The sequence below is a fragment of the Sorex araneus genome, chromosome 8 (genome assembly GCF_027595985.1).
Source record: "Sorex araneus isolate mSorAra2 chromosome 8, mSorAra2.pri, whole genome shotgun sequence".
NCBI lineage: Eukaryota > Metazoa > Chordata > Mammalia > Eulipotyphla > Soricidae > Sorex > Sorex araneus.
The window spans coordinates 11,577,781-11,602,918 of NC_073309.1; the positions used below are offsets into that span (position 1 = coordinate 11,577,781).

Below are 25,138 nucleotides of genomic sequence, written 5' to 3' on the forward strand. Positions count from 1 at the left end.
AAAAAACAAACAAACAACAAACAAACAAACAAAAAAACAAAACCCACCACCACAACAAAAAAAACCAAACAAATCATTACCATTCTAATAATATCACAAAGTTGCTAGGATTAAATGGGATAATGTAAGCTCCATTGCAACACTCACTTAAGAAAGGAAAAACGACTTGCCTGCCTGGTAGCTGGCAGCAGGTTCTGGGTATGATTTGTCTTCTTTTCCTGCTCGGTAACTGTTTACTTGCACAAAGGACACCGTTTACTTGGAAACTTTCCCTCCTTCCCTTCGTTGCTATTATTGCAGTACTGGGGTTTGCCAATGACCATGGCACTTGCACACTTGATAGTGGTGCAGATACATGTGCTGTCTGGAATGCTTGCTGGGGTTACCATACTTCTCTCAGACACCTTGTTGTGCTCCAGAGCGGGAAAACTTGGCAGTGACATCAGAGGTTACAGTGAAGCTAGGACCACACTTGGAGCAGGTGGACAGTACTAAGGGTCAAACGCATGGCCTCAAGCTTGCAAGACAGCCACTTTTAGCCACTGACCCACCCCAGGTCTCAATTCATGAACTATTTTCATTTGAATAATCAATATCAAACTCATTAAAAAATTGTTTTGTCATTTGACAAGCCGAATAGAACAATTTTCTTTTGCTCTTCTGAATTCAGGTATAAATCACAAGGAAGCAATGACAAAACTACACTTAATGAAAATCTTAAGTGAAAATTTTCCTATCGCTAAAGGGAAATGTGAGGCACATACATGATTGAATTTAAACGCATACAAATGTCATTACTTTTTATGGCAAGGTTAGAAAACTACAATTTTCATTTACCACTTTCCAGCACTAGAGACTGCAATCAAAACTCCAATTACTATATATTTACAAAGTTCTGCTTACTCTGCTCTTTCTCACATTCTAACACGAAACAATTATAGTAATTTACCACACAATAAAGATCCTGGGAAATTCTTTGACTCTGCAGTTTACTTCTGGCAATCTATTTCAATTCCTTGATTTTTATTTATTTATTTAATTTGGTTTGGAGGCTGTACCTAGAGATGGTAGGGAATTGTTAAGTAGTGCCAGAGAACAAACTGGGAGTGGCTACAGGCAAAGCAAACACCCTACCTGCTGTGCTACCCTTCTTGATTTTTAAAACTATTTTAAATTTCTTTCTTATTTACTGTTTTTGAGACCACACCAGCGGTGTTCGGGAGCTACTCCCAGCTTGGGAGTCACTACCAGCAATGCTCCAGCCCTTTAGACTCACTCTATGGCCTGACTCCTTCACTTTATTTTATTTATCTATCTATTTATTTATTTTTGGGTCACACCCGGCAATGTGTTGGGGTTACTCCTGGCTCATGCACTCAGGAATCACTCCTGGTGGTGCTCGGGGACCATATAGGATGCTGGGAATCAAACCTGGGTCAGCAGTATGCAAGGCGAACACCCTACCCGCTGTGCTATCACTCCAGCCCCATGACTCCTTCACTTTAAAATCCAGTAGAGGCTAATAGGAAACTATAAAATGCTCAATATATCTTTTGGACTTTATTCAAAATTATCCACCTTTGCATTTAGCCTAAAAATTCTGACTACTGCTCTTAAAATATTTCAAATTTTACTTTATCACAAGTGGGGCATATAGAAAACATTTACAATTTAGTACTGTCTAGAAAAGGTAAGCAAGCAAATAAAAAAAACTCCACATATTTAATACATATTCTTACTTACTACACAAAATTGGAGAAGATGGTGTTTGCAGGGTCAAAGTGGAGCCATCTTTTCTTGTGATATTAACTCGGAAAACCAATCTGGCACGAGTGCTTTTTTTCTTGGAACCAGCAATTCCTATTCTTGCTTCGACATCAGCATTCCTTAATTTCAAGATTCCTACGCAGTCCACCCTATTATACACACACACATGTACACAAAATACGTTAATATAGTTTCTGCTGTATATTGTTCTTAGTAAGTTTCTTTTCTATTCTGTATTTGTAATACAATCATAAGTTTTCAAATTTAAAATGTACATAAAGATACATTAAAAAATATCTATGACACCTAATCTTTTCAACTTTTGTATATAATAACAGAAAAATAGTAAAAAAATAAAATCACTTCTAAAATCTGATTTACAATAAAAGATGCTTTATTTGTGTTAAATAAGCTTAGTGTTTTTCTTAGTGCATTCAGATACTATGCAGATACTATTGTAGCACTGTAACACGGTCACACTGTCTTCCCATTGTACATCAATTCGCTTGAGTGGGCACCAATAACGTCTCCATTGTGAGATTTGTTACTGTTTTTGGCATATCGAATACACTACAGGTAGCTTGCCAGCTCTGCCTTGTGAGCAGGATACTCTCGGTAGCTTGCTGGACTCTCCGAGAGGGATGGAGCACTCTAACCCTGTAGGATAACATGGGGTTTGTCCTTTTAGCCTTGCCTCGGGAACTTTGTTTACCTTAGAGCAATGGCCTTTCTGTATGGACACGGGAAGACAGTTAGTATTATGCTTGTAGCTTGGGAGTTGATTGAATCCAATAATATTTACTCCTGGGCATCTGCTTTCTCAACCCAGTTGCCCTTAGTTCCTAGCACCCCAAGAGCAGGGTCCTGAGGAGGGACGGAATGGACACAGGGCAAGCTGTGAGCTACCCTGGCATCGAAATGGGCCAGGCCAAAGCGCCACAATACTCAACTATAAGTTGAGGGCATGATCATGGACAATGTTGTCATGATCCAAAGGTAACGACGAGACTAGGACCCTGCTGGGGTTAGGAAGATTAACCTGGCCTGAGGACTGTGGTCTGGAATGTATAGTGAGATGTCCTCAGGAAGAACCAAACTTTATATCTCTTACTGTGCTCATACAGAATGACATTGCTAGAAATATTAGAAGTAGATTTACTATAACTATTTAAGCAGATTACTAGCTCCCACCCTGACACACCCTTGTTTGGAATCACACCCTTGAGCAGATCTCCTTAGATGAGATTTCCTTAGATGAGATTTTGTTAATCTCCTCAAGAAATGGTCTTACCCTTCTTTGTTGATTTGTTGATGTTAAACCCACCTTTGTGCTACTGCCCTATGTAATTTGCTATATAAACTAAGACTGTGGGGCAGAGAGGGAAGATAGAAGAAGATCCAGAGAGAGATCCAGAGCCGGGAGAGAAGCAGGGAGAGAGAATGAAATAAACTGATCGAGCAACCAGTTTGGCCTTCTTCCTTCCGTTGCCTGCCCTTGACCAACAGCCACACACAGCGATTCCAGAGCACCGAAAGTGGGTGGCGAGACAGAGCTGCCCAGAGAGCCCGAGAGTGCACACGCCTCCTGTCGGTGTGGCTTTAGTTTTTTACATAATCCGGTGTGCCTCTTACAAGGCAAACACCCTACCCACTGTGCTATCGCTCCAGTCCGCAGATACTATTAACACAGAAATTCAGTGTCAGGGGCAGAACAATAGTACAGTGAGTACAACACTTGCCTTACATGTGGCCTATTTAAGTTCGATCCCTGGCACCCTGGTCCCCATGCTCTGCCAGAAGTGACTCCTGAGCACAGAGCCAGGAGTAAGTTTTGAGCACTGCCAGGTATGGTCTTCCCTCCCCCACAAAAAAATTAGTGTCAAAAATATAGCTCACCACTGGAACACATGCTGTGCAAGTGTAAGACCCTGCGTTTGGTCACTCATACAATATCTAAACCCCTCCAAAAATACATAGTCCCAGAACGTTATTATTATTATTACTATTATTAAGTGTAGGAAAACAAAAGGTGAATCTAGATCAGCAAAGTTTTTCACATCAAGATGAATCATGACACCATGAATGATGTTTGTTGAATAGTTTTTCTGGTTTTTTGTTTGTTTGTTTGTTTCTGGGCCACACCTGGCAACGCTCAGGGGTTACTCCTGCGTCTTCACTCAGGAATTACTTCTGGTGGTGCTCAGGGGACCATATGAGGTGCTGAGCATGAACCGGGGATCACACCTGGTTGGCCACATGCAAGGCAAGCACCCTGCCCGCAATACTACCTTCCCAGCCCAAATAATCTGCACTGCAAATTACAATCCCTCCTGCTATTTGCAAAGTTGTACTGTACAGTGAGAAATATTCTCCTGAGTACTCACGCCAGAGTCATGTTGTTGCTTGGATCGAGGCCGACTTCAATGACAGTAGTGCCTTCAATGTCAACTTCTTTGCAGGGGGTTGTATTTCGCCCGGTTACTCTGCAGGCCTGATAAAATCCGTGGGGTTTCACTCGACCAGAGTCATTGCCCACAAACACTTGCAGCACCACTGGTTCATTATGGCCTTCCAGCTGTAGTAAGAGACCATGGAATTTAAACATTAATTAGCCTTTCAAATAATGTTACTGTAAAGTCTCTCTCTTCCCCTCCCTCTTTCCCACTCCCTACTCCCTTCCATTTTGTGTTTGAGCCATATCCAGTGATTGCTCCTGGCCATACTTAAGAGGCCTTATGCTATGTGAAATTGGGGACTTAACCAGCATGCAAGGCTTGCAAGGCCTCACCGACTCCGTACTGTCCTTCTGGCCCTTAATTTATTTTATTTATAATAAAATTTAGATGATATCAAGGTGATGATATTTTGCTCACAGTTTAGCATATTTTCACATATATATAAATAAAATTCATATATAGCACTGTAGCACTGTCGTCCCGTTGTTCATCAATTTGCTCAAGTGGGCACTGATAACGTCTCCATTGTGAGACTTGTTACTGCTTTTTGGCATATCGTGCGAACGGAATACTCTCGGTAGCTTGCTGGGCTCTCCGAGAGGGACAGAGGAATTGAACCCAGGTCGGCCGCATGCAAGGCAAACACTCTACCCACTGTGCTATTGCTCCAGTCCAAAATTCATATATATGTGTATATATTGTATCGGCAGAGCCTGGCAAGCTCCCCGTGGCTTATTCAAAACGCCAAATATAGTAACAATAACGGGTCTCATTCCCCTGACCCTGAAAGAGCCTCCAATACAGCAGCGTTAGTAAAGACGAGTAAGGAGAGGCTGCTAAAATCTCAGGGCTAGGACGAATGGAGATGTTACTGGTGCCCACTTGAGCAAATTGATGAACAACAGGATGACAGTGATACAGTGATACAGTGACATATTATATATATGAATTTCACCTTTCTATCATGGCTAGTTTGTTAGTTAAAAACTAAATGCCACAGGTCAGGGAGATAGCAGTTTAGGGTGCTTGTTTGCCTTGCATGCAGCCAACATGGGTTTGATGCTTGGCATCCAAAAAGTTCCACCAAGCACTGCCAGAAGTAATTCCTGAGTGGGAGCCAGGAGTAAACCCTGAGCACAGCTGGGTGTGATGATATATGCCCCCACCCCCACCCCCGTCAAAAAAACCCTAAAAAATCCTCTAAATGCCAACACCACCATAAAGATACTGCTTAAACCGTTAATAAATTTAGGAGAGCTAGTAAGTAAAACAAGACATTTTTTGTATATTGCTGAATGAAGTAAGCACCTTCACTGTAGGAAAACCTTGCTGTGTTCTATCCTTCACAGAACCACGGCTACCCTCAGTCAGGTACCGAGCTCGGTGCTGGGTCTCGGGCTGCACAACAATCTTCAGCTCCTTCCCCTCGCTTTTAACAGGATACTGTCCACACAACATAGGGCTCTTCTTTGCTCCAGTTCCTTTTTGGTTTTCTAATGTTCTGAGAAGTCAAAGAACAACATGGAAAAAGATCAGAGAGTTTTCTATTAAGTTATCGAAGATAAAGGAAGAAACAGAATAGACAATAATGTCAAAAACAACTACCAACAAAATAAAACAAAATCCAAGGGCATATACATTTAATTAGGTAAAATATCTTTAAAATTTTATAATAAAGTTTAACTATGAGATGCAAAACTAAGAGTGACTAAGCTGGACAGGGCAGATAAAAAAGGCACAATGTGTGGTAGGAGGAAGATTAAATGCACAAACTGGGAATAACAGGAAACAGAATAACTAATGTCACTATAATCTTTCATGTACTTCAGTCAAAATAAAATTCTTTAATTACGTATTATATGAAGCAACAAGATCAACTATAATTATTTTTAGTGGGATTTGCAAAGAAAAAGAAAAGTGCAGTGGTAAAAAGAAACAAGTAAAAGACCTTTTAAAAAACCAAAGTAACAGGCAACATGTTCTTTTGGTTATCTTTCTCTGTATTTGAAATAAAAAATTAGTGATTCAAGTTTTAGTGGAAAATTAGCTTTACTCACAAGCTTTTCCTAGGTCTGCAATTTTTATGAGATTAAATAAATCTCCGGGTCTATACAAATTTTATAATCTGAGCTTTAAGGTGGCATATATAAATTTTAAAACTGTATTTCTACGATAATTTATTTTCTATGTGAAATGTATGTTTAAAGAAAAGTATTTCAAATGATAAAATTCCATGCTGCCCATTTAAGTTGAAACATTATATATAAACAGAAAAATAATGTCAGTTTTAAAAGTTTTATTTATTTCTTTTTGGTTGTTGGGCCAACCCAGTGATGCTCAGGGTTACTCCTGGCTCTCCATTCAGGAGTGAGTCATTCCTGGCGGTGTTTGGGGGACCATATGGGATGTCAGTGATATAACCTAGGTCAGCCGCATGCAAGGCGAGCGCCTTACCCACGTACCATCTCTCTGGCCCCTTAAAAGTTTTTTAAATGATCAATGTGCATTTTAAAATACAGTTAAAATCATGGGATGTAGCTCAGTGGCATAGTACATGGCCTCACACATGTAAGGTCCTGGATTTGACTGTTGGCACTTGGAAATTTAAAAAAATAGCCATAGAGTCTGGGTCTATGAGGTTTTCTGAATGACAATACCAAAGATCAAACCCAAGACCTCATGCATGATGTACTCCATCACTCAATCAGGTTCCCTGTTCTCTATGACTCTGTATATGAGATTTACACTCACATTGAAGATCCAGGAGCCAAGAAACAACAGGAAAAGACTTAAACTATAAAAGCAAACAGGCCCCAAGAAAAAATATAACTTCAAACATAAAAAAATAATGGTTTAGCAACTTTTAAACCTGGCTCTAATGTTCACTGCTCTAGCTCTAATTATGTTATTGCTTCGTCATCATGTATAGAGAAACGGCAGTACTTCACTGCTACAAGGCTGAACTACAGCAGTTCAGGATTATTATTAGGACAGAGATAGAAGAATGGAGGAAAAAAAGGATGCACAGGTATTAAAACTGATGAGGTAAGAGGGAGAGTTCTAAGGATAACTACTTGTGCCCTTAAGATGTGTCTAATCACCTTCATATTCCCTGAACCTTGCACAGCTCCTGAAAAAGTAGTTGCTGGAAAAATATTTGCTGATGAAGGCAAACAGGGAAAAAGGGACAAAAGAACAGAAAGCAGAAAGGTAAAAAAGAGAGCATCTAAAATTAAAACGAAAAAGACTAGATCCTACCTAACTGGCTAAGGAAGGCCATTCATGTAAGCCTGACATACTCAAGTCATTTAAAAGATTCTAGAAGAATTAAGTTCTATAAACCAAAACATTAAACTGAAGCTGGAACAAACTAAACCTTATTTTTCTTTCTATCATTGTGTATAAAAATTCAAACGCTTGCTCCGAATAAAATATACAGTACACCCTTACACATAATTCTACAATGCTACTGCTTTTCACTTATTCACTTATTTTAAAGTCAAAGCAAAAAAATTTATCTACAGGAAGTATATAAAACCTCCTCAAATATGCATCGAAAGAAACTGAAAGAAAATACAACAAAATACTAACAGCTATAATGAATGGTTAGAATGTGAATTATTTTCTTCTATTTTTGCATCTTACAAATGTTTAAAAGTGGTGTTTTATACAGACAGAAGAATGATTAAAAATGTCAATGTGGCAAAATACTGTTTTTATATCCTCTTTCTAGTCAAGCTAATGTTTATGAGGGTAAGTAGATGATAAGGATTATTTGTTATTTCATAAAACAAGGTATTTCATTGGGATAAAGACCCTTATGGCTGGGCCACAGACCAAGCTCAGTAGTAGAGCAATCGCCTTGCATGTGTGAGAATCCTGGGTTTGCTCCCAAGGATCACAAAACAAACCTCTGTCTGCACTGACAAAATATACACATTATGGCTTAAGAATGCAGGTCATTAAACAGTTTCACGAACAAATCCTTAAAAATTTCTTTGAATTTTTTTTGAAAATGGAATATATGTGTTTGTACTATGCTGTAAAACCACACACACACACACACACACAAAAAAAAAAAAAAAAAAAAACCAAATAATTCTTAGGAGTAGTCATGTAACTTGAAGACTTGAGGACTTGAGAAAAAGGACGGGAGGAAAGCTCGCCGCCCCCCCGAGACCATGCAGACAGACTTGCCAGCTGCCTCGGGAGGGAGGCCTGAGCTTCATCCCTAGCACCTCAAGGTATGCTAAGTACCGCCAGGAGCTTACCAGAGCACCCAGCCAGGCTGAGCACTGCCAGGTGTGGCCCAAAGAACAAAAAGAAAAAAAAATTTAAAAAAGAAGTCGATTAGCACATGGGATTTTACTTCTAAATGGTATCTATACAGCAAACCACTCTTGGTATATTCTATTTAGAAGTATTCAAATATTTCTATTTTCTCTGTCCTGCTTTAGGTTTTCTATGTCACAAAAACAATTTTTACTACAAAATACCTAAAGTAGGTTTCACATCCAGATGACATCATCTTTTCATTTTTAGACTATCTAGAAAAAAACAGTGCTACTAATTCTTGAGACAGTTGAAAAATTTTAAAATGACATGGACTGGAATGTCTAAATCACTAACAGTCTTTAAAAACATGGTTAACTTTCTTAATAAATTGAAATGTTATATAATATTTTATAATACAAAATGCTATTTTCATAATGAAGCTCAATAAACTGTTGTAGCAACATATTTGAGAGCACATTCAAAAAATATTTAGCAATATATAACTGCAAATGTAAGGTACATTACAGCTGAGGCAATATACTTTGTCTTTCAAAACATTTCTAAATTTCTTTCACTTCTAATATCTTTCTCATTGAAGAACGTAATTTTTATTTGAGAGCCTCTTATTTTCAAAGGACTACTTTTCTATATATTTATAATGGTTTTATCTTTTTTATTGATATCATTTTATAAATTCAAATTTTAAGCTTCCATCATTTCCATATATGCCAGTGTCAAATATTTTTCCATTACCTAAGAAGCTGGACATTTCTTCTGCTGCTTGATGAGTTTCTGTTCCATGAATTATTTCATGAGAGATTTTTGTCTTGACAAATATTATTATACTTTCCCTGGGTAACCTCAAATCATTTCTAAGATATATCTATCATACAAAAGTAGAAGCAGAAAAGATGTAGGTCAAGTTATCTCTTTAATAGCAACTGAAAATCATGTGTGTTGACTATCTCTTAAGTCAAAATCTTATCCTTCATTTGAAACTTAACATTTATTTCAGTATAAAAATTAAAATCTCGCCTGGAACTTAAAAAAAAAAAAAGCCTTCATTATTGCCCAAATAAAGATATACCAGTATCTGATGATAAATATAAACCTCATAGATCTGTGCTATTATGTTTAAGAGTCTTATTCTATAATAATCTATAAATATTATGTTCTAGAATGTATCATTTTAATATTTCCTTTTAGATTCATTTGTTAATCCGAATTTTCTAAAAGTAAAGAACATTTAATGTGCATTTTAATTTAAATATATCACTCCTGCTGAGGATATGGCTCAGTAACAAAGCACTTGCTTTGCATGCGTGAGACCTGGGTTCGATCCCCAGAACCACCACCAAAAAAAAAAAAAGCGTGTGTATATGTAACCCCAAAGATTTTTTAAGTGAGAGCACAGAAGAAAACACTATCGAATAATGGCAGCTACTGCTTTAAAAATATACTGAGAAAGTAGCTAAAGATATCTGTATATCTTTATAACGATCTATTAGTCAATATTTTAAAAAATTATCAATGATGTCATCAAGTAGTAAACCAATAGTTTTTCTTTCACTTTGGGGCAGTTTGAAAGTGTAGATGATTATGAGCAAACTAAAGGGCCATACCTTGTCTCCAAAAAAAATATCTCTCAAATCCAGTGAATCTAGTCAAAAAGTCTAGCCATTAAGTATTCGAATGAAAGTACTGAAGAAACTGAAAAATTAAAATAGGTGATAGAATTCTATATGTCAAAGAATAGTCTGAAATATATTTAGTGAATGGTGAATGAATTTGCGGAGTGAAAGAAAACTCAAACATGTACTAAGGTCCTGTTCTATCACCTTCGAATAAATAACCCAGAATCACAAAAATATTAGTGACTTTAAAATATGAATTTACACATTAGGGCAAATAATCTTGAATCTTAAAGTACACAAATCTAAATGTTGATAACTAACATTTAGATTTAGTGTATCTTGTTTCCAACAAAGATAAATAAAAGAAAGCCTAAAATCCTCACAGAAACAAACATAAACTGAGTTCTATGGGGAGACAGCATGAAAGAAATAAACTAGGCCTTGTGAAAACGAGTTGTTTGAACTACAGATGTGTAATGGTACTATTTCTATGACTAAGAGTCTTTTAAATCCTTTAACAGTATTAATCCATCTGAAATATGTTACTTCAAACAGACTTTTTCCTATACTTAATATTGATAAAATAAGACCTGTTGCTAAATCCTATTAATAGCTTTTCTAGAGTGAAACTTGGTGATTTAAATTTTTCATGTATTTCAGTGACAAAATTAGTATCTTTGCTTTATATGAGAACGAGCAGAGTAATTAAGGAAAGTGGGGAATGATTTTTTTTTTTTTTGCATAATGGTGATAGAACTTTAAAAAAAGGTGAATACCAACCCATTTCCTGCTTTTGAGTTGCCTTTGTTGTCCGTGGTAAGCTGAGAAAGCACATAGTGAGGTGCTTTGGCACTGTCGGCATCAAATATATCCATATTAGATTCTTCACAATCTCGTCGTTTGACCCCCGGCCTCTGCTTTGGATTTCGTTTTCGTGATTTACGAGGTACCTCAGTGTTATCATTGTAGGAACTGGTGCTCATGTTACTGAAGTTGGAGGGGGAATCCTCCATCCACATACTGCAGCTCTGCTCAGATTCCAATCCACACCCCTCATCCTGGCAGGACATCCGACTGTTATCCAGCAAGTCCTCAGGTGGTGGTGAGATGTACAAGACTGTGTGCCTCTTCGGTGTTGATGGATGCTGCTGAACTGTGTTACTGGTTAACTGCTTGTCACTTACCCCTCTGTTACTTACCCCCAAGGCTGAGGAGCAGCTCTCCACTTGCATAGCCTTGCTGTCGGTGACTGAGGTAGAATAAATGGTAGGGCTGGAAGAGGTGGTAAAGGAGCTGCAAGCACCGCCCATGGAGGAAGAGGAGGGAGCTGAAGAAGCATCTGCAGTGTACAATTTAAGAGTAAATACACTATACATGTTTTTACCTATACTGGCTAGCAGTCCCATTGAAAATGTGATTTGTGAACTGATTGTTTTTCCCCAAAATGAATAGTTGGAATTTGGTCATGTTTTAGATATTAACGCTTCAAGCAATACAAGGCCTAAGAAATGCAATTTTTAAAATGTCCAAATAGCATTATTTTACTCGTTATAATTGATAAATTTTTTAAAATCTAATTTAATATTTTAAGCTGTAAAGCAAGAGTAAAGCTTTTATTGCCTCAGCCAGATGTTCTGTTGAATTTTAATCATTGTAAATAATAAAGAAAACCCCAATATAAAATATATGCTTGTGGTCCACATTCAATGCCAATTAAATAATTCATCATAGAATTTGAAAAGTGGGACTGTGCTTAGCCACAAAATATTAAAATAAGTTTCTAACCTATGAAGCAGAGAACTACAGGTCATTTTTAATGCAGACACTCCCTGCTTCAGAGGCAAATCCTGGAATAAAAATATGAGAAAATAAATGAGAAAAGAGCTGCTGATTATTCCAGATATCAATTATAAAATGAGAAATAAATAGGAAAAAAATAAAATCAACTGAATTGGAGGTAAAATGGAACTGGTACCATCAGTATGATTGCTATAAAATCTAGAGGAATGAGAGTGGGAAAGGTTTGATTTGGAACATGCTGGGCTGTAGAAAACAAGTTAATCATTGAGGGTCTCCAGAAATTGGAAGTGGCAATTCAAAACTATAATCTCTAAAATAAATAAATCCATCTTTTATAGTAGACTAAAATGCAGAGTAAAGGTCAATTACTGGATGGATTTCTTTTATAAATAGTTGATAAAACATTTAGTAATTGATTACCACTGTCCATTTCATAACTTTTTAACATCTGTCTGATGTTAAATAGTAAAGGAATTTTCTAATGTGAGTAATAATAAATTCATTAGCTAAGTCTAACAACAACAAAAAATTCTGGAGATTACTAAAATTAGTTTCTAGAAAACCATTTGTTTATTCTGTTGAAAAACAACAAAAAAGATTTAAGTAGATCTTTTTCAAAATGTAAGGCAACTGGCAGAACAGCTCACTGAAAATACTACTTTAACCTTAACAATGCAAGCTCAGAGGCATACTAGTACTGTTAAGGTTGGAAGCTGTCAGCCCTAAAATTTTATAAAAACTACTTTCTCTTGTGTAAGATATAAAAACATTTATAATCATACACATATAAAAATAAAAACAGATAACATGTGACAGACAACTGAAAAACATGCTTAAATCTAAAATTAACTTTACCTATAACTAAGTATGCCACTGTTTTAAAGTGGCCTGATAAAACTTAAAGCTGTGATGTGCAGTAACAGGAACTGCAACATTCATAGCAATAATATAAAGAATAAAATATAAGAATGCCAATGTTTAGGTAATAAAAAGCTAAGAATTTATTGATTGGGTTTTTGGGCCATACCCGGCAGTGCTCAGGGCTTACTCCAGGCTCTGAGCTCAGGGATCACTCCTGGCGGGTGCTGGGGATCGAACCCAGGGCGGCCACGTGCAAGGCAAGCTCCTTACCCCCTGCACTATCTCTCCGGTCCCCAAAGATCTATTTTAAAAATGAAAACATGTACCAAAACACTCAAATCACTTGAAAGAATTTAATTCATCCATAATTTTTCATTGCAGTCAAAGCTGAAGAGAATAGTAATTAATATTAGCTTTCAATAATATAACCTATATAGTACCACATGGAAAGATTTTTCCCAACTACCGTTAAGTGAGAGCCTAGAACAATTAGATGATACCAGTTCCATTTTCCATTTTGTATCCTTGTCAAATGCAGTAACTGAAATTGGAAAATTCAGTCACTTTAAACTGCATTCCAATTTAAAGAAAAATTTATCAATTTTGTCTCATGCATTAAAGCAATGTTTTTTTGTAAATCAATCTTTTTAAAGATTTGTAAAAACTATAAAATCTATATGCTAATGTCAGTGACAGTTTAGGAGCTGATTTGTAGCCACTTTGGGTTTAAATATAAAGATTTTTTTCCTTTTTTCTTAAAACATTATATAGTTTATTTTAAAAATTAAAGAAAGAGTGTAACATTCCTCCATCTGTTCCAACTATTGGCAAAAATAAACCTAATTGTTTTTGGTTTGTATGAGCCTATATGCTTTATTTTCAGAGAAATACAAGTATGCAGCATGTAATATTTGCAGTATAACACATAAAGCATGCAGCATTAATGCTGTGAACTTGTATTTCTATTATGACTCCTTTCTCCCACCCACCCATTTTAAATCTAAGTAACATGCACATGAGAATGCAGAATATGAACATCTCAGGGATCCCTGTCCATGACAGATGGTAAGTACAAGTGAAAAACAATCATGAACTCAAAATCAAGGTATGTGGCACGTATAAATTTAAATGGAAGATTTAACCTCACATTGCTCTTTGCTGAGCTGTATATAATCTTATCTTTCAAATCTCATCAAAACATTCCTGGATATAAACCCAACTGATATAATCATACTAAAATGTTTGTTCTGGGACAGGTATGCCAAGCTGTGATCTCATACCCTACATAAATTAAAATATACTACACATTTTCCTTGGATACTTAACATAAAAATTTTGTATTTTACCTGAAGTTTCCTGTATTAAATAAAAAGGTTCATTAGCACAAAACTATAAAACTGAAAGCAAACTGTCAGAAGACAGCAGCCAGCATCTTTTAATAAAAACATTACTTTAAAAAGTCTACCTCAGTTTGATCCTGAATTACAAAGATTCTATTCATTTTAAGACTGTAACAACTGAGGCAATTTTTTTTTTTTGGTTTTGCTTTTTGGGTCACACCCAGCGATGCACAGGGGTTACTCCTGGCTCTGCACTCAGGAATCACCCCTGGCAGTGCTCAGGGGACCATATGGGATGCTGGGAATCGAACCCGGGTCGACCGCGTGCAAGGCAGATGCCCTACCTGCTGTGCTATTGCTCCAGCCCCTGAGGCAGTTTTTTAAAACTATATGATTGTTTCCAAGATTATCACTGTGCTCTGTTGGTGATGAGAATGGAACATAAAATCTTTTATAAAGTTGTTACACTTCCTTGGGGACACTGTTGGAGGGAACAGGACAGGACACTCTGGTGGTGGGTGAGGTGCTGGGATGACGTATGCATGATACTATCATTAACAGTATGGTAAAATAGAATAAAAGGAATGTGGGCCCCTTATTATGAATAATACTTTTTGTAGAGGAAGGGATCTCCCAAGCAGTGCTCAGGGAGCACAGGGGTTGAAACAGGCTGGACAGTTCACTGTTAAGAGTCCAAGGATGTAACACTGCTAGGGCCCTTCACGCCAGGGACTACTAAGACCACTCTAGGTACTTGAGAGGCTCCAGGGCTATACACAATGTTGCTCCAAAGACCATTCAGACCATTCAGTGTGTCCTTTAGTATGAACAAAATAGTTTAACTCACATTGTATGAAAGGACAATGCTGATGCGTATTGCTTTATCTATACTTTATTTATTTATTATTATTATTATTTTTTGCTTTTTGGATCACACCCGGCGATGCTCAGAAGTTACTCCTAGCTCTGCACTCAGGAATTACCCCTGGCAGTGCTCAGGGGACTATATGGGGTGCTGGGAATCGAACCCGGGTCAGTGGCATGCAAGGCAAATGCCCTACCTGCTGTGCTATTGCTCCATATAGTTGAAACTACACTTGAAATATTTAAGTTCTCTCTCTCTTTTTTGTCTTTTGTGCCACACCTGCTGTGCTTGGGACTTAATCCTGCACTCAGGGCCTGCACTCTGGGATCACTACTGGTGGGCTCCGGGGACAATATGGGGTGCAGGAGATAAAACCCAGAAATTTATTTAGAACTAAAGTTTGAACAACAGCTTTTACTGGCTCTCTGAGCAGAATAGCCATGATATATTTCTATCATTTGAGTTGCAAACAAGGCGTGTGCTTTACCCACTGTGCTATCTCTTTGACCTCAATATTTAAGTTCTTGTGAATGAAATATATAAACTACCTCCCCTCCATTTTTTGCTTCTTGAGTCACACCAGTGATGCTCAGGAGTTATTCGTGCCTCTGCACTCAGGAATTACTCCTTGTGGTGCTCGGGGGACCATATGGGATGATGCTGGGGATCGAACCCAGGTCAGTCACATACAAGGCAAACACCTTCCCTGCTGTACTATCCCCTGGCCCCCCTTCCCCTTTCTTTGAGTGTGTCAAAAATTGAGTCAAAAACTTTATCTGTCAAAAATTTAGGAACCAATCCTTTATAAAGTTGGATATTTTTTCTCATTTTCTTCTTAATATTATCTCACTGAAATAACATGTGATAAAATTTTTTTTTTTTTGCTTTTTGGGTCACACCCAGCGATGCACAGGGGTCACTCCTGGCTCTGCACTCAGGAATTACCCCTGGCACTGCTCAGGGGACCATATGGGATGCTGGGAATTGAACCTGGTCGGCCACGTGCAAGGCAAATGCCCTACCCACTGTGCTATCACTCCAGCCCCATGTGATAAAAATTTTAATGAAAATATTATCTTTAAGCCTAGAAGACTTTATTTTTCTTTGTCTATTACAGTTTTGGTGGGGTGGGCACAGCTAGAGGAGCTGGGAAACCAATATAAGAGCTCAGGGTTCAAACCAAGGTTGGTCACATGCAAGACAAGTGTCTTATGCCAATACCACCTCTTTGGCCATGACTTTTATTCTTCTGTAGCATTTTCTGTGACCTGAATAAGTTCAGTAAACCAAAGGGAATTGGACATAAAAGCCATTTCTACAATTTATTAATATAAATATATAATCTTAAAATGTTAATACAAAAATTTGTAAGAAAAAGGAGGGAACATTTACTTTATATGTAAATCATATATTAACATTATTAGCATAGCCAATTATACCAAATGCCAGTAATAAAAAGGAACTTAAATTGTATGTGTGTGGATACATATATATATATGTGTGTAAATATATTATATATGTACATAATGTATATACACACAGAGATGCATGGCCACTTTTAAGACTAGATGAAATAATGAAGTTTCACTAAGACTATTCCAACTAGCTAGGATAAAAAGAATGCAGATAACATAACAGCTACATAAATACTCCAGAATTTGCAAGTGTTAATAACTTTACGTGAAAACGTATTTTAAGGCTGGGGATGTATTAATAGTAAACTCTGTGCCTTGCATGTGTATGAAACATGGGTTTGAAACCAAGCACCATATACATAAAATAGATTTTAAAAGGTATCATATACAGAAACTCATGTAGGTTTTATGTACTCTACGCTTAGACTACATTTTGAAATTAAGAACACACACCAACTACTTGTTATATGGGGTTGGAGTGGGCCACACCAGTAGTGTTCAGGGACTGTTCCTGTCTCTATGCTCAACAGTGACCCCTGGTGATGCACAGAGAACCATATGAGGGGCCAAAGATTTGAACCAGGATCACATCCATTACAGCTGCACTCAAGAAAAGTAGCTTGTACTATTCTCTTCAGCCCCTATTAGATGTTTTTTAAACTACCATTTTATTTTAGTGTTTAAGATACCATAAGGAGATATTAATTTATACTTTTCTTCTTATAGAAAACTTTGGAATTAGAAACGTTCTTTAAAGTTCTCAAAAAAAATCGATGTAAAATGTGACAAATCATGATATTTAACTTTCAAAAATAAAAAAAAAGGGTGTGATTCCTGGCATTTAAATATACTCAAAAAATTATACATTTTTAACATTACTGTAATATCTGTTAAGTCTACTTTAAAAACCATAAATACATTAAATTTTCAAGTGTATTAAGTGAACCAATAGTGGAACGGAGAAGGGGTAGCTGTTGGCTCTTCAGAAAATTATAATAAAAACAACATAGGATATTTGGAAACAATTTCTGGTCTGAAACACCATAGTTATTCTTTTCATGTTTTTCTTTTCTTTTTTTTTTCTTGTTGGTAACAATAATTTCAATCTAAACATCTTGCCTGATAAAAGTCATCAAACATAAGGACATACTTTAAGATGGAAGAAGAGATATTTAGAGAAAAAAACCCAGCAATTATGGACAACATTCTTGTTGCCATGGGACTGGGAACATCTAGAAGACACAAAGTGGCTGCAAACCTGCTTGGTCAACACCTTACATGCCAACCTTCGTTTTCTACTTTTCTTCTTCTTCTTCTTATAATATTTATGTAAAGTTTAAAACTTTACAAAATGTTTAGTTTTAATCAGTATCAATCCACTATTTAGAAACAAAGAAAAATAAAGGAAGGAAGAAAGAAAGAAAAGGAAAAATAGACTTATAAAGAAGTCTGAAACAAGACCGACCTATCCCCTGGGTGAGACTGGATGGGGAAAGTATCTCTGGTACTATTTGTCTTCACTACTGACAGACACTGTCACACAACCCACCACACGAGGCCTGTCTTTGAATGGCGAAGCTAGAATGCAAGTTAAGTGCATTAATAGAAAAAACAGCTAGCATCCCAGCACATAAAATAAGCAATCCAGATTACTTTATAAAACCACAAAACTTCAAAAATCGTAGGAGTGATCATTTCATCCACATGTTTAAAACAGTTTCAATTTCCCATCTATATTTTCCCCACCCAATATAAGTTTACATGCTAGGTTCTAAAACAATTTAAAAAATTAAAACTATAAACACCTAAATAAATTAATGTGGGAAAATTTCTTATCCAAAATATTTGTTAATTCATATTCACCAATTCTCCCATTAACAATGCAATCTAATCCATAAACCAGAATGCTTTCGCTCAGACAGCATTTTTAGGGTATGCTCTGCTCCAAGCTCTTTTAAAGAGTACAAGAGACTATGAGCTGACTGACAAACTCAAGCAGTAAAAATCTATCTGTTCTTTAAAGGTAAAAGAATTGTTTAATTTCAAATGCTTCATAAAAGGATTTTTTGAAACCTTTATACTTTACAAGTTATAAATGATATGTGCACACAATGTCTGGTCCTAGAAGCTTTATTTTAAAAAACAACAGTTCGGGGGTTGGAGTGATAGTACAGAGGTAGGGCATTTGCCTTGCACCTGGCTAATGAGGGTTTCATCTCTGGCACCCACTATGGTACCCCAAGCATGCCAGTAGTGATTTCTGAGTGCAGGTCCAGGAGTAGGCCCTGAGTATCTCTGGGTATCACATAAAAATCAAAACCAAATAAAAACACAACAGCTACAACCATTGCTGGAGCTGAAAAGTTTGTTACTGATATACTGAAGACTATTTTTTAGTCTTCCAAAATGCCAGTTATTGCAAAACACAATAGTAACTTTCCCAATTTTCATAAGAATTCTCTTAAAATTATTTACCTTGTAAGCGTAATATATTCACAGAATATTTAAAAATGTCTACTGAAAAACAAAACCACTTAATTCTAAGCAATGTTTTAATATAGCTGTTGTTCTATTCAACCCAGAGTAAGCACTAGGTAAGCATGATAAAATTTTGTTTTAAAAACTTTTTCTACTGGAGGAGAAAGATGGTTTCTATAGTGTTTTAAGTACTACTGTGGTATCACTGATTGATACTTGGTAAAGAAACTTAAGTCCAGAAAGAACATTCTACCCCAAATAATTTAAACATAGAAAAGGAATCATTATACTCGCTGATAACTATATGTATTACACTATAAAGACTGCAGGAAGTTCATGTTAAAAATGAAGACAACTATTCCTCAAAGACTCATCTGTATCATTACAATCTTCTAATTTAATTGGGTTCTACACTGGGCCTGGACTAAAGTGTATATTAGACCAAATTGTGAACAATATGAGCTAGGTGGAAAAATAAAAAAAAAGCTATAATTGCTCTACTAAAAGTTTTGACAATTGATCAACATTTTTATCACTTCCTCTTTTTTAAAAAAAAAAAGTGAGAAATCTAAAAGGTCTTTTTTGTTTTAGGGCCATCCATGGTGTTGCTCAAGGGCTCATGAGGTATTAGGGATTGAACCCCAGGCTCCTGCATTTAAAGCATGCGCTCAGTCTTTTGAGCTATTTCACCAGTCCAAGGGAGAACTTTTAAACAATCAGTACTGCAAAATCATCCAGTGGCTTTTTTTGTTTGGTTGGTTTGGTTTCTGGATCACACAGAAGTGTCTACTCCTGGTTCTGTGCTCAAGGATCTCTTCTGGCAGGCTTGGTAGACCATATGGGATGCATGCAAGGCAAGCACCCTACCCACCTAATATCAATCTCGGTTATTTATTTTGTTTTGTTTCTAGGCAGTACTTGGCAGTGCTTAGGGGATACTCACAGCTCTCTGCCGAGGGGTGAAGCTGATGGTGCTTGGGGAACATGAGGTGCCAGGGATGAGCTGAGCCTCCCACATATAAATCATGTGCTCAGCTCACTGAACTTTCCCTACAATTCTCCAACGTGTTCCTAGTGAGAGAAAGTGAACCCCATGGCTCAGGTATAGCTGTACCCTGACTGAACTTCAAAGTAAGATAAAATAATCAACTTTGTGAAAAAAATCTAAAATTTATTGTTTTTATTTCTGAGTTATACCTGGCAGGGCCCAGGAGCTAAGTCCAGTTCCCAATGTTGGAGTTGGTCCTGAAGGTGCTGGAAAGACCATCCAGAGCCAGGGAATGAACCCAGGCCTCCTGTATGCAAAACATGTCCACTGAATTATTTTTCCAGCCCAAACTTTTCTATAAATGTCTTTTTTTTATTTTCTTTTTGGGTCACACATGTCGATGCAGGGGTTACTTCTGGCTCTGCACTCAGGAATTACTTCTCGAAGTGGTAAGGGGACCATATGGGATGCTGGAAATCAAACCTGGGTCGGCTGTATGCAAGGCAAATGCCCTAGCCGCTGTCCTATCACTCCAGCCCCGTCTTTTGTGGTAAATGTCAGAGCTATGTGATCTTATTTTAGAGGGGGATAGGCTTCTTGTGCAGAGCTCAGGGTGCTGTGGGACAGCTTTGACAACTCAGTCAACCGGCCAGACTACTCAATACTATGGCCTGAGTAGCTACATCTAGAGTGTCGGGGATCAAACTTGGGTCCTGTGCATGCACTGCACATGCCCCTGACTTCTGAGCTATTTCCCTGCCCCCAAAGTAAGATCTTTTTTGGGGGGCATACCTAGCAGTGCTTAGGGCTTATTCTTGGCTCTGTGCTCATGGGCCATTCCTGGCTGTGCTTGGGAGACCACACGTGGTGTCAATGATCGAATGGAGGTTGGGTGAGTGCTGGATGATCTTTCCAGGCTGGTAAAATCTATTTTTAAATCTTACTAACTTAGAAAAAAACATATGTGGGAGGGAGGTCAATGTTTACTGATGATGGCAAACTGTCAATTAACATTAAGCATTTTAAATATTTATCTTCATAATAATCTTAAAAGTTGATATAATTGTATAGTTAAAAGACTATTAGAAATTTTTATGACTTTCACAGGTTTGTATCTAACATCAGTGCTTCCAAAAACCACCCCCATGGGAAAGAGGTTGGAATGATCCAGTGGGCAATAGTAACCATAGTGTAATAGGGATGCTTTCTGTTCATTTAAAGAAGGTACTGAGTAATTTTTTTTTTCTGAAGAGAATCAAGTTTGGGACCTATGTTTCATGATAGAAATGATACAATGATCAGATACAAATTAAGACTTTGTGATTCCCAAAGCCTACGGGAATCTTGTTAGATTTCATACATGGAATAAGTAGAAATAAATAAATCTCTAATGCATATAAAGAGGGAGTGTGCTAGACTTAGAGGTGCTTTTTCATCATTCATTTTTAATTATTTTATTATTCATTATTATAGGGAATGGCCACACCCAGAGGCCACACACCAGAGTTTCTGGTTCTGTGCTAGGGAGCAACTGACTCCTGGCTGTGCCTGCTGAACCATATGTGATACTGGGGACTCAGGCTGGGACCAGTGGGATGCAAGACAAGGGGGACCAAGGGATGCCTTAACCTCTACCATTTCTCTGCCCCTAATTTACTTTTTGTCATAAATTTGTGCCACACATGGTGCTTCTCAGGGCTTACTCCTGGCTCTTCACTCAGGGATCACTACTGGTGGGGCTTGGGGGACTATATGGGATGCCTGAAATCAAATTCAGGTTGGCTGCGTGCAACGCAAGCACCCTACCTACTGTACAGCAATAGTTGCTCTGGTTCCCCCAAAAGTCAATAATTTATTTTTATTGACAGTAATACTGAGGGGAGGGGGAGGGAGGGATGAGTTAATGTTGCCACGGTGGACTAAATTAAGTACAGCCAATGAACATATACATGCATTTAAAAATAAAATTAATGCACTTATGCCAGAGGTAGATTCATCATTTATCTGATATACTCTACAATTTTTGTTACTCTTTTTGGGAGTGGGGGTTGGTTTTTATTTCTTGAGGGGTGCACTCCTAGTCTTGCTTGGAGCTAACTCCCAGCTATGTACACCCAGCAATGCTAGCAGATTATGGGATGCTGGAGATCAAACTGAGGTTGCCCACAGGTAGTCAGGCACCTTAAACCCTGTACTCTTATCACTCCAGCATCTTCTGTCACTTTCTACATTTTAAAGAATCTATCATATGGTTATCCTTTAAAACTATTTTTATAGAGGCCACTTCTGAAAATACTTGAGCCTTGTGGTACTCAAGAGATCACCAGGGTCACACCCAGTAGTGCTGGGGCAGGTGATGCTGGGGATCAAACTCAGGGTCCTGGAATGCCTGTGCTGGACACTTGAAAACATCTCCTTGGTCCCTACCTGCTGTGTGTTTTATTTGTATGTCTGTTTGGGGACGATATGTGGCAATGCTCAGGGTACCATATGCAATGCTGGGGATTGAAATTGCAAGGCAAACACCTTAACCCTGTATATCATATCTCTCTGGCCCCCAACTTGGTATTTAAAAAATATATATATTTAATATTTAAAACTAAAACCCATATACCCATGCTCAGATTTAACAAATGCTAACTTTTAAGCATGATTTTATATTTAAAAGAATATGATCACAAAAACCCCGCATTTTGCAAAAACAATACCATCAATTCATTTGGGTAGTTTTTGGTGTTGTGAAAATGGTTTGTCTAAACTACTGAGAGAAAAGTCTCTATTTCTAAAACCTTTATTCATTTACATACTGAACCTCAAGCTCATAGCTACCTTACTTATAAGACAAAAATAGAAGTCTTTTTTTAAAATGGGGAGGAATACAAATTTCAGATGGGTGAATTTCAATTGCAGCTTGCAGATTTTGATACTTGGCTCCATGGAAAGAGAAGTTGTGTAGAAATACGTCCTCCCCCCAACCCACCCCCATAACTTACCAATAAAAAGATGCTACTGATGAGAATATGTGAATTGTGAGTAGTATTAGAGGCAGAAAAAGGTTTGAGAGACACTCTTTTATCCAATATTCTGGATTATGGATTAGCAGCATCATGTTTACTCACTTTCTCAGTAGTATGTAAAAGGGAAAAAAATCTAGATTGGTGAATCTAAGAAATACATTTTTAACAATTAAATAATAAAGAATGTACATGAAGACCTATATGCCCAGTTTCTAAATTTTAAATTGATTTAGAATTTGTGAAACACAAACCTTTATAGCAGAACTAGAAGTCTGTTTCCATCAGGCCCTCATACCTGATAGCAGCCAATCCTGCTCCTTCAAAACTCTGAAGAATTAACTATGTCAAGAGTCATCATTTTTAACCATTTCATATTTAAACAGCAAATGCTATAGATTAAAAAAAATCTCTCAGAAGTCTAAATTAATTTGTCTTTCCCCAGACATCCAGTCTTTTTGCTTGCTTTTTTTGGGGGGGACATACCCAAAAGTGCTCATTGCCTACTCCTGGCTATGCACTCAGGGTTTACTCCAGGCAGGGCTTGAGGGACCATTTGGGGTGCCAGGGTCAAATCTGCTGCGTGCAAGGCTAGTGCCCTACCCACTGGTACTATTAAGTCCTGTCCTTGCCCTTCTGACCAGGAAACACTGACTGGTTATTTAACTACAACTACCTCTCCTTGACAATATGTCACAGAGGATAGTAGTATCAAATAAAAAGCAACCTTATTGTTACACACTAACTCATCTCCCTACAATAATTATTCTGTTAAATTCTCTTGTCCATATGGAATATGACAAAGATACCTATAATACTATAATTTGAGAATAAGGCTACTGGTTGCTAAGTGCAATATTATTAAATGTAAACTTATGTTTAAAGTTACAAATGAATTGGTTTTAGATCATATAGTCTTTCTGTACTATTAGAAAACTGAAGGCTACCTCTATTCTCTTCACCATGTTCACAGTATCAGTAACTTCTGGATCTAAGATAAGATTCTTTTACTTCAAACTACTTTCTTTGGTCATTTTTTTGTTTTTTTATCATTTTCAACTTATACCAGACAAACTAATTTATCTGAAGCTAATTTTCTCAAATATATGGAAAATCAATATAGGTGACTAATTTATACACTTTCAATATTTATAACACTTTTGAAATTGAATTTAGTACTATTTAAAAGGAAGCATTCTTTTCTCAAACCTAGCTAACATTCTTTCTTGTTTGTTTTTTTACTTTTTGGGTCACACCCAGCAATGCTCCAGGGTTACTCCTGGTGCTCTGCATTCAGGAATTACTTGTGGCAGTGCTCAGGGGACCATATGGGATGCTGGGAATTGAACCTGGGTTGGCCGCGTGCAAGGCAAACACCCTACCGGCTGTGCTATCACTCCAGCTCCATTAGCTAATATTCTTTCAGCTTGTAAAAGGACTGGATCTACTGTCAACAGATGCTACACAGCACAGAAGAAACAGACTTTTAGTTCTATTCAAATTCAAGATATCTTTAAAAACCAATTCCAAAATACAAAGTCAATTTCTACCTGTGGATTTAAAGTAAAGTATTTTATTAAAGTCTTTAAAATTAACATCTATGATTCTATATAATTTTAAAACTAGACTTAAAACTTTAAATTTCAGAAAAATTGTTCAGGGACATTTTGGAATCCAGTGGATACAAAGTGAAAACAGTCACGTTGCCAATTATTAATAAATGTCCACAATTAAATCCACAGACTCTCCAATAAAATATCTGACAATACATGAATAGGGAGCAGGGCAGGTTAAGGTTCTTTGATATATTTAAAACTGCCCTAAGCTCAACGAGGAAGGCTGTCTACTGCAGCCCAGAGCAAAGACTGGTTAGGGGCACACTGGTCAGTGCACAGGAGAAAAATATCTGAAGCATACTCAAAGTCTTCATTTAAATGACAATCCTCTACTTCACTTGTGTTTAATAAAAAGAATTTCTTCATCATAATGCTCTAATATACTTTACATGCCATTATGCATCATTAATAGGGCAGAAAAAACTTTGGAACATATATATACATATATATATATGTAATTTTCCCTTTTAAAATACCAACAAACTTAGCAAACTATAAAAAGAACTGGAGCTGGGAAAGCAAATATTATTGAAAGCATTCTTAGTAATTTATCAACTTTTTTATTAGTTTATCATCTTTTACCTAATTTAAAATAAAAATTTGTACCAATTTTATGTAATTGTAAAGTG

General features: G+C 37.1%; 1 protein-coding gene across 7 annotated transcripts in view; it reads right to left on the bottom strand.

Moving 5' to 3' along the window:
* NFAT5 (nuclear factor of activated T cells 5) overlaps positions 1–25,138 on the bottom strand; it is a 106,878-nt gene that overhangs the window by 37,107 nt on the left and 44,633 nt on the right. For 5 of the 7 annotated variants that reach the window (XM_055146565.1, XM_055146564.1, XM_055146563.1 and 2 more), the window contains 4 exons: positions 10,913–11,471; positions 5,532–5,724; positions 4,152–4,342; positions 1,744–1,916 (listed from right to left, as the gene is read on the bottom strand). In XM_055146565.1, coding sequence (XP_055002540.1) covers positions 1,744–1,916; positions 4,152–4,342; positions 5,532–5,724; positions 10,913–11,471 — 1,116 coding nt within the window. Of the gene's footprint in view, positions 1–1,743; positions 1,917–4,151; positions 4,343–5,531; positions 5,725–10,912; positions 11,472–11,917; positions 11,980–25,138 lie in introns of those variants that run through there. The other 2 variants (XM_004600561.2, XM_055146567.1) reach the window with 2 other exon arrangements.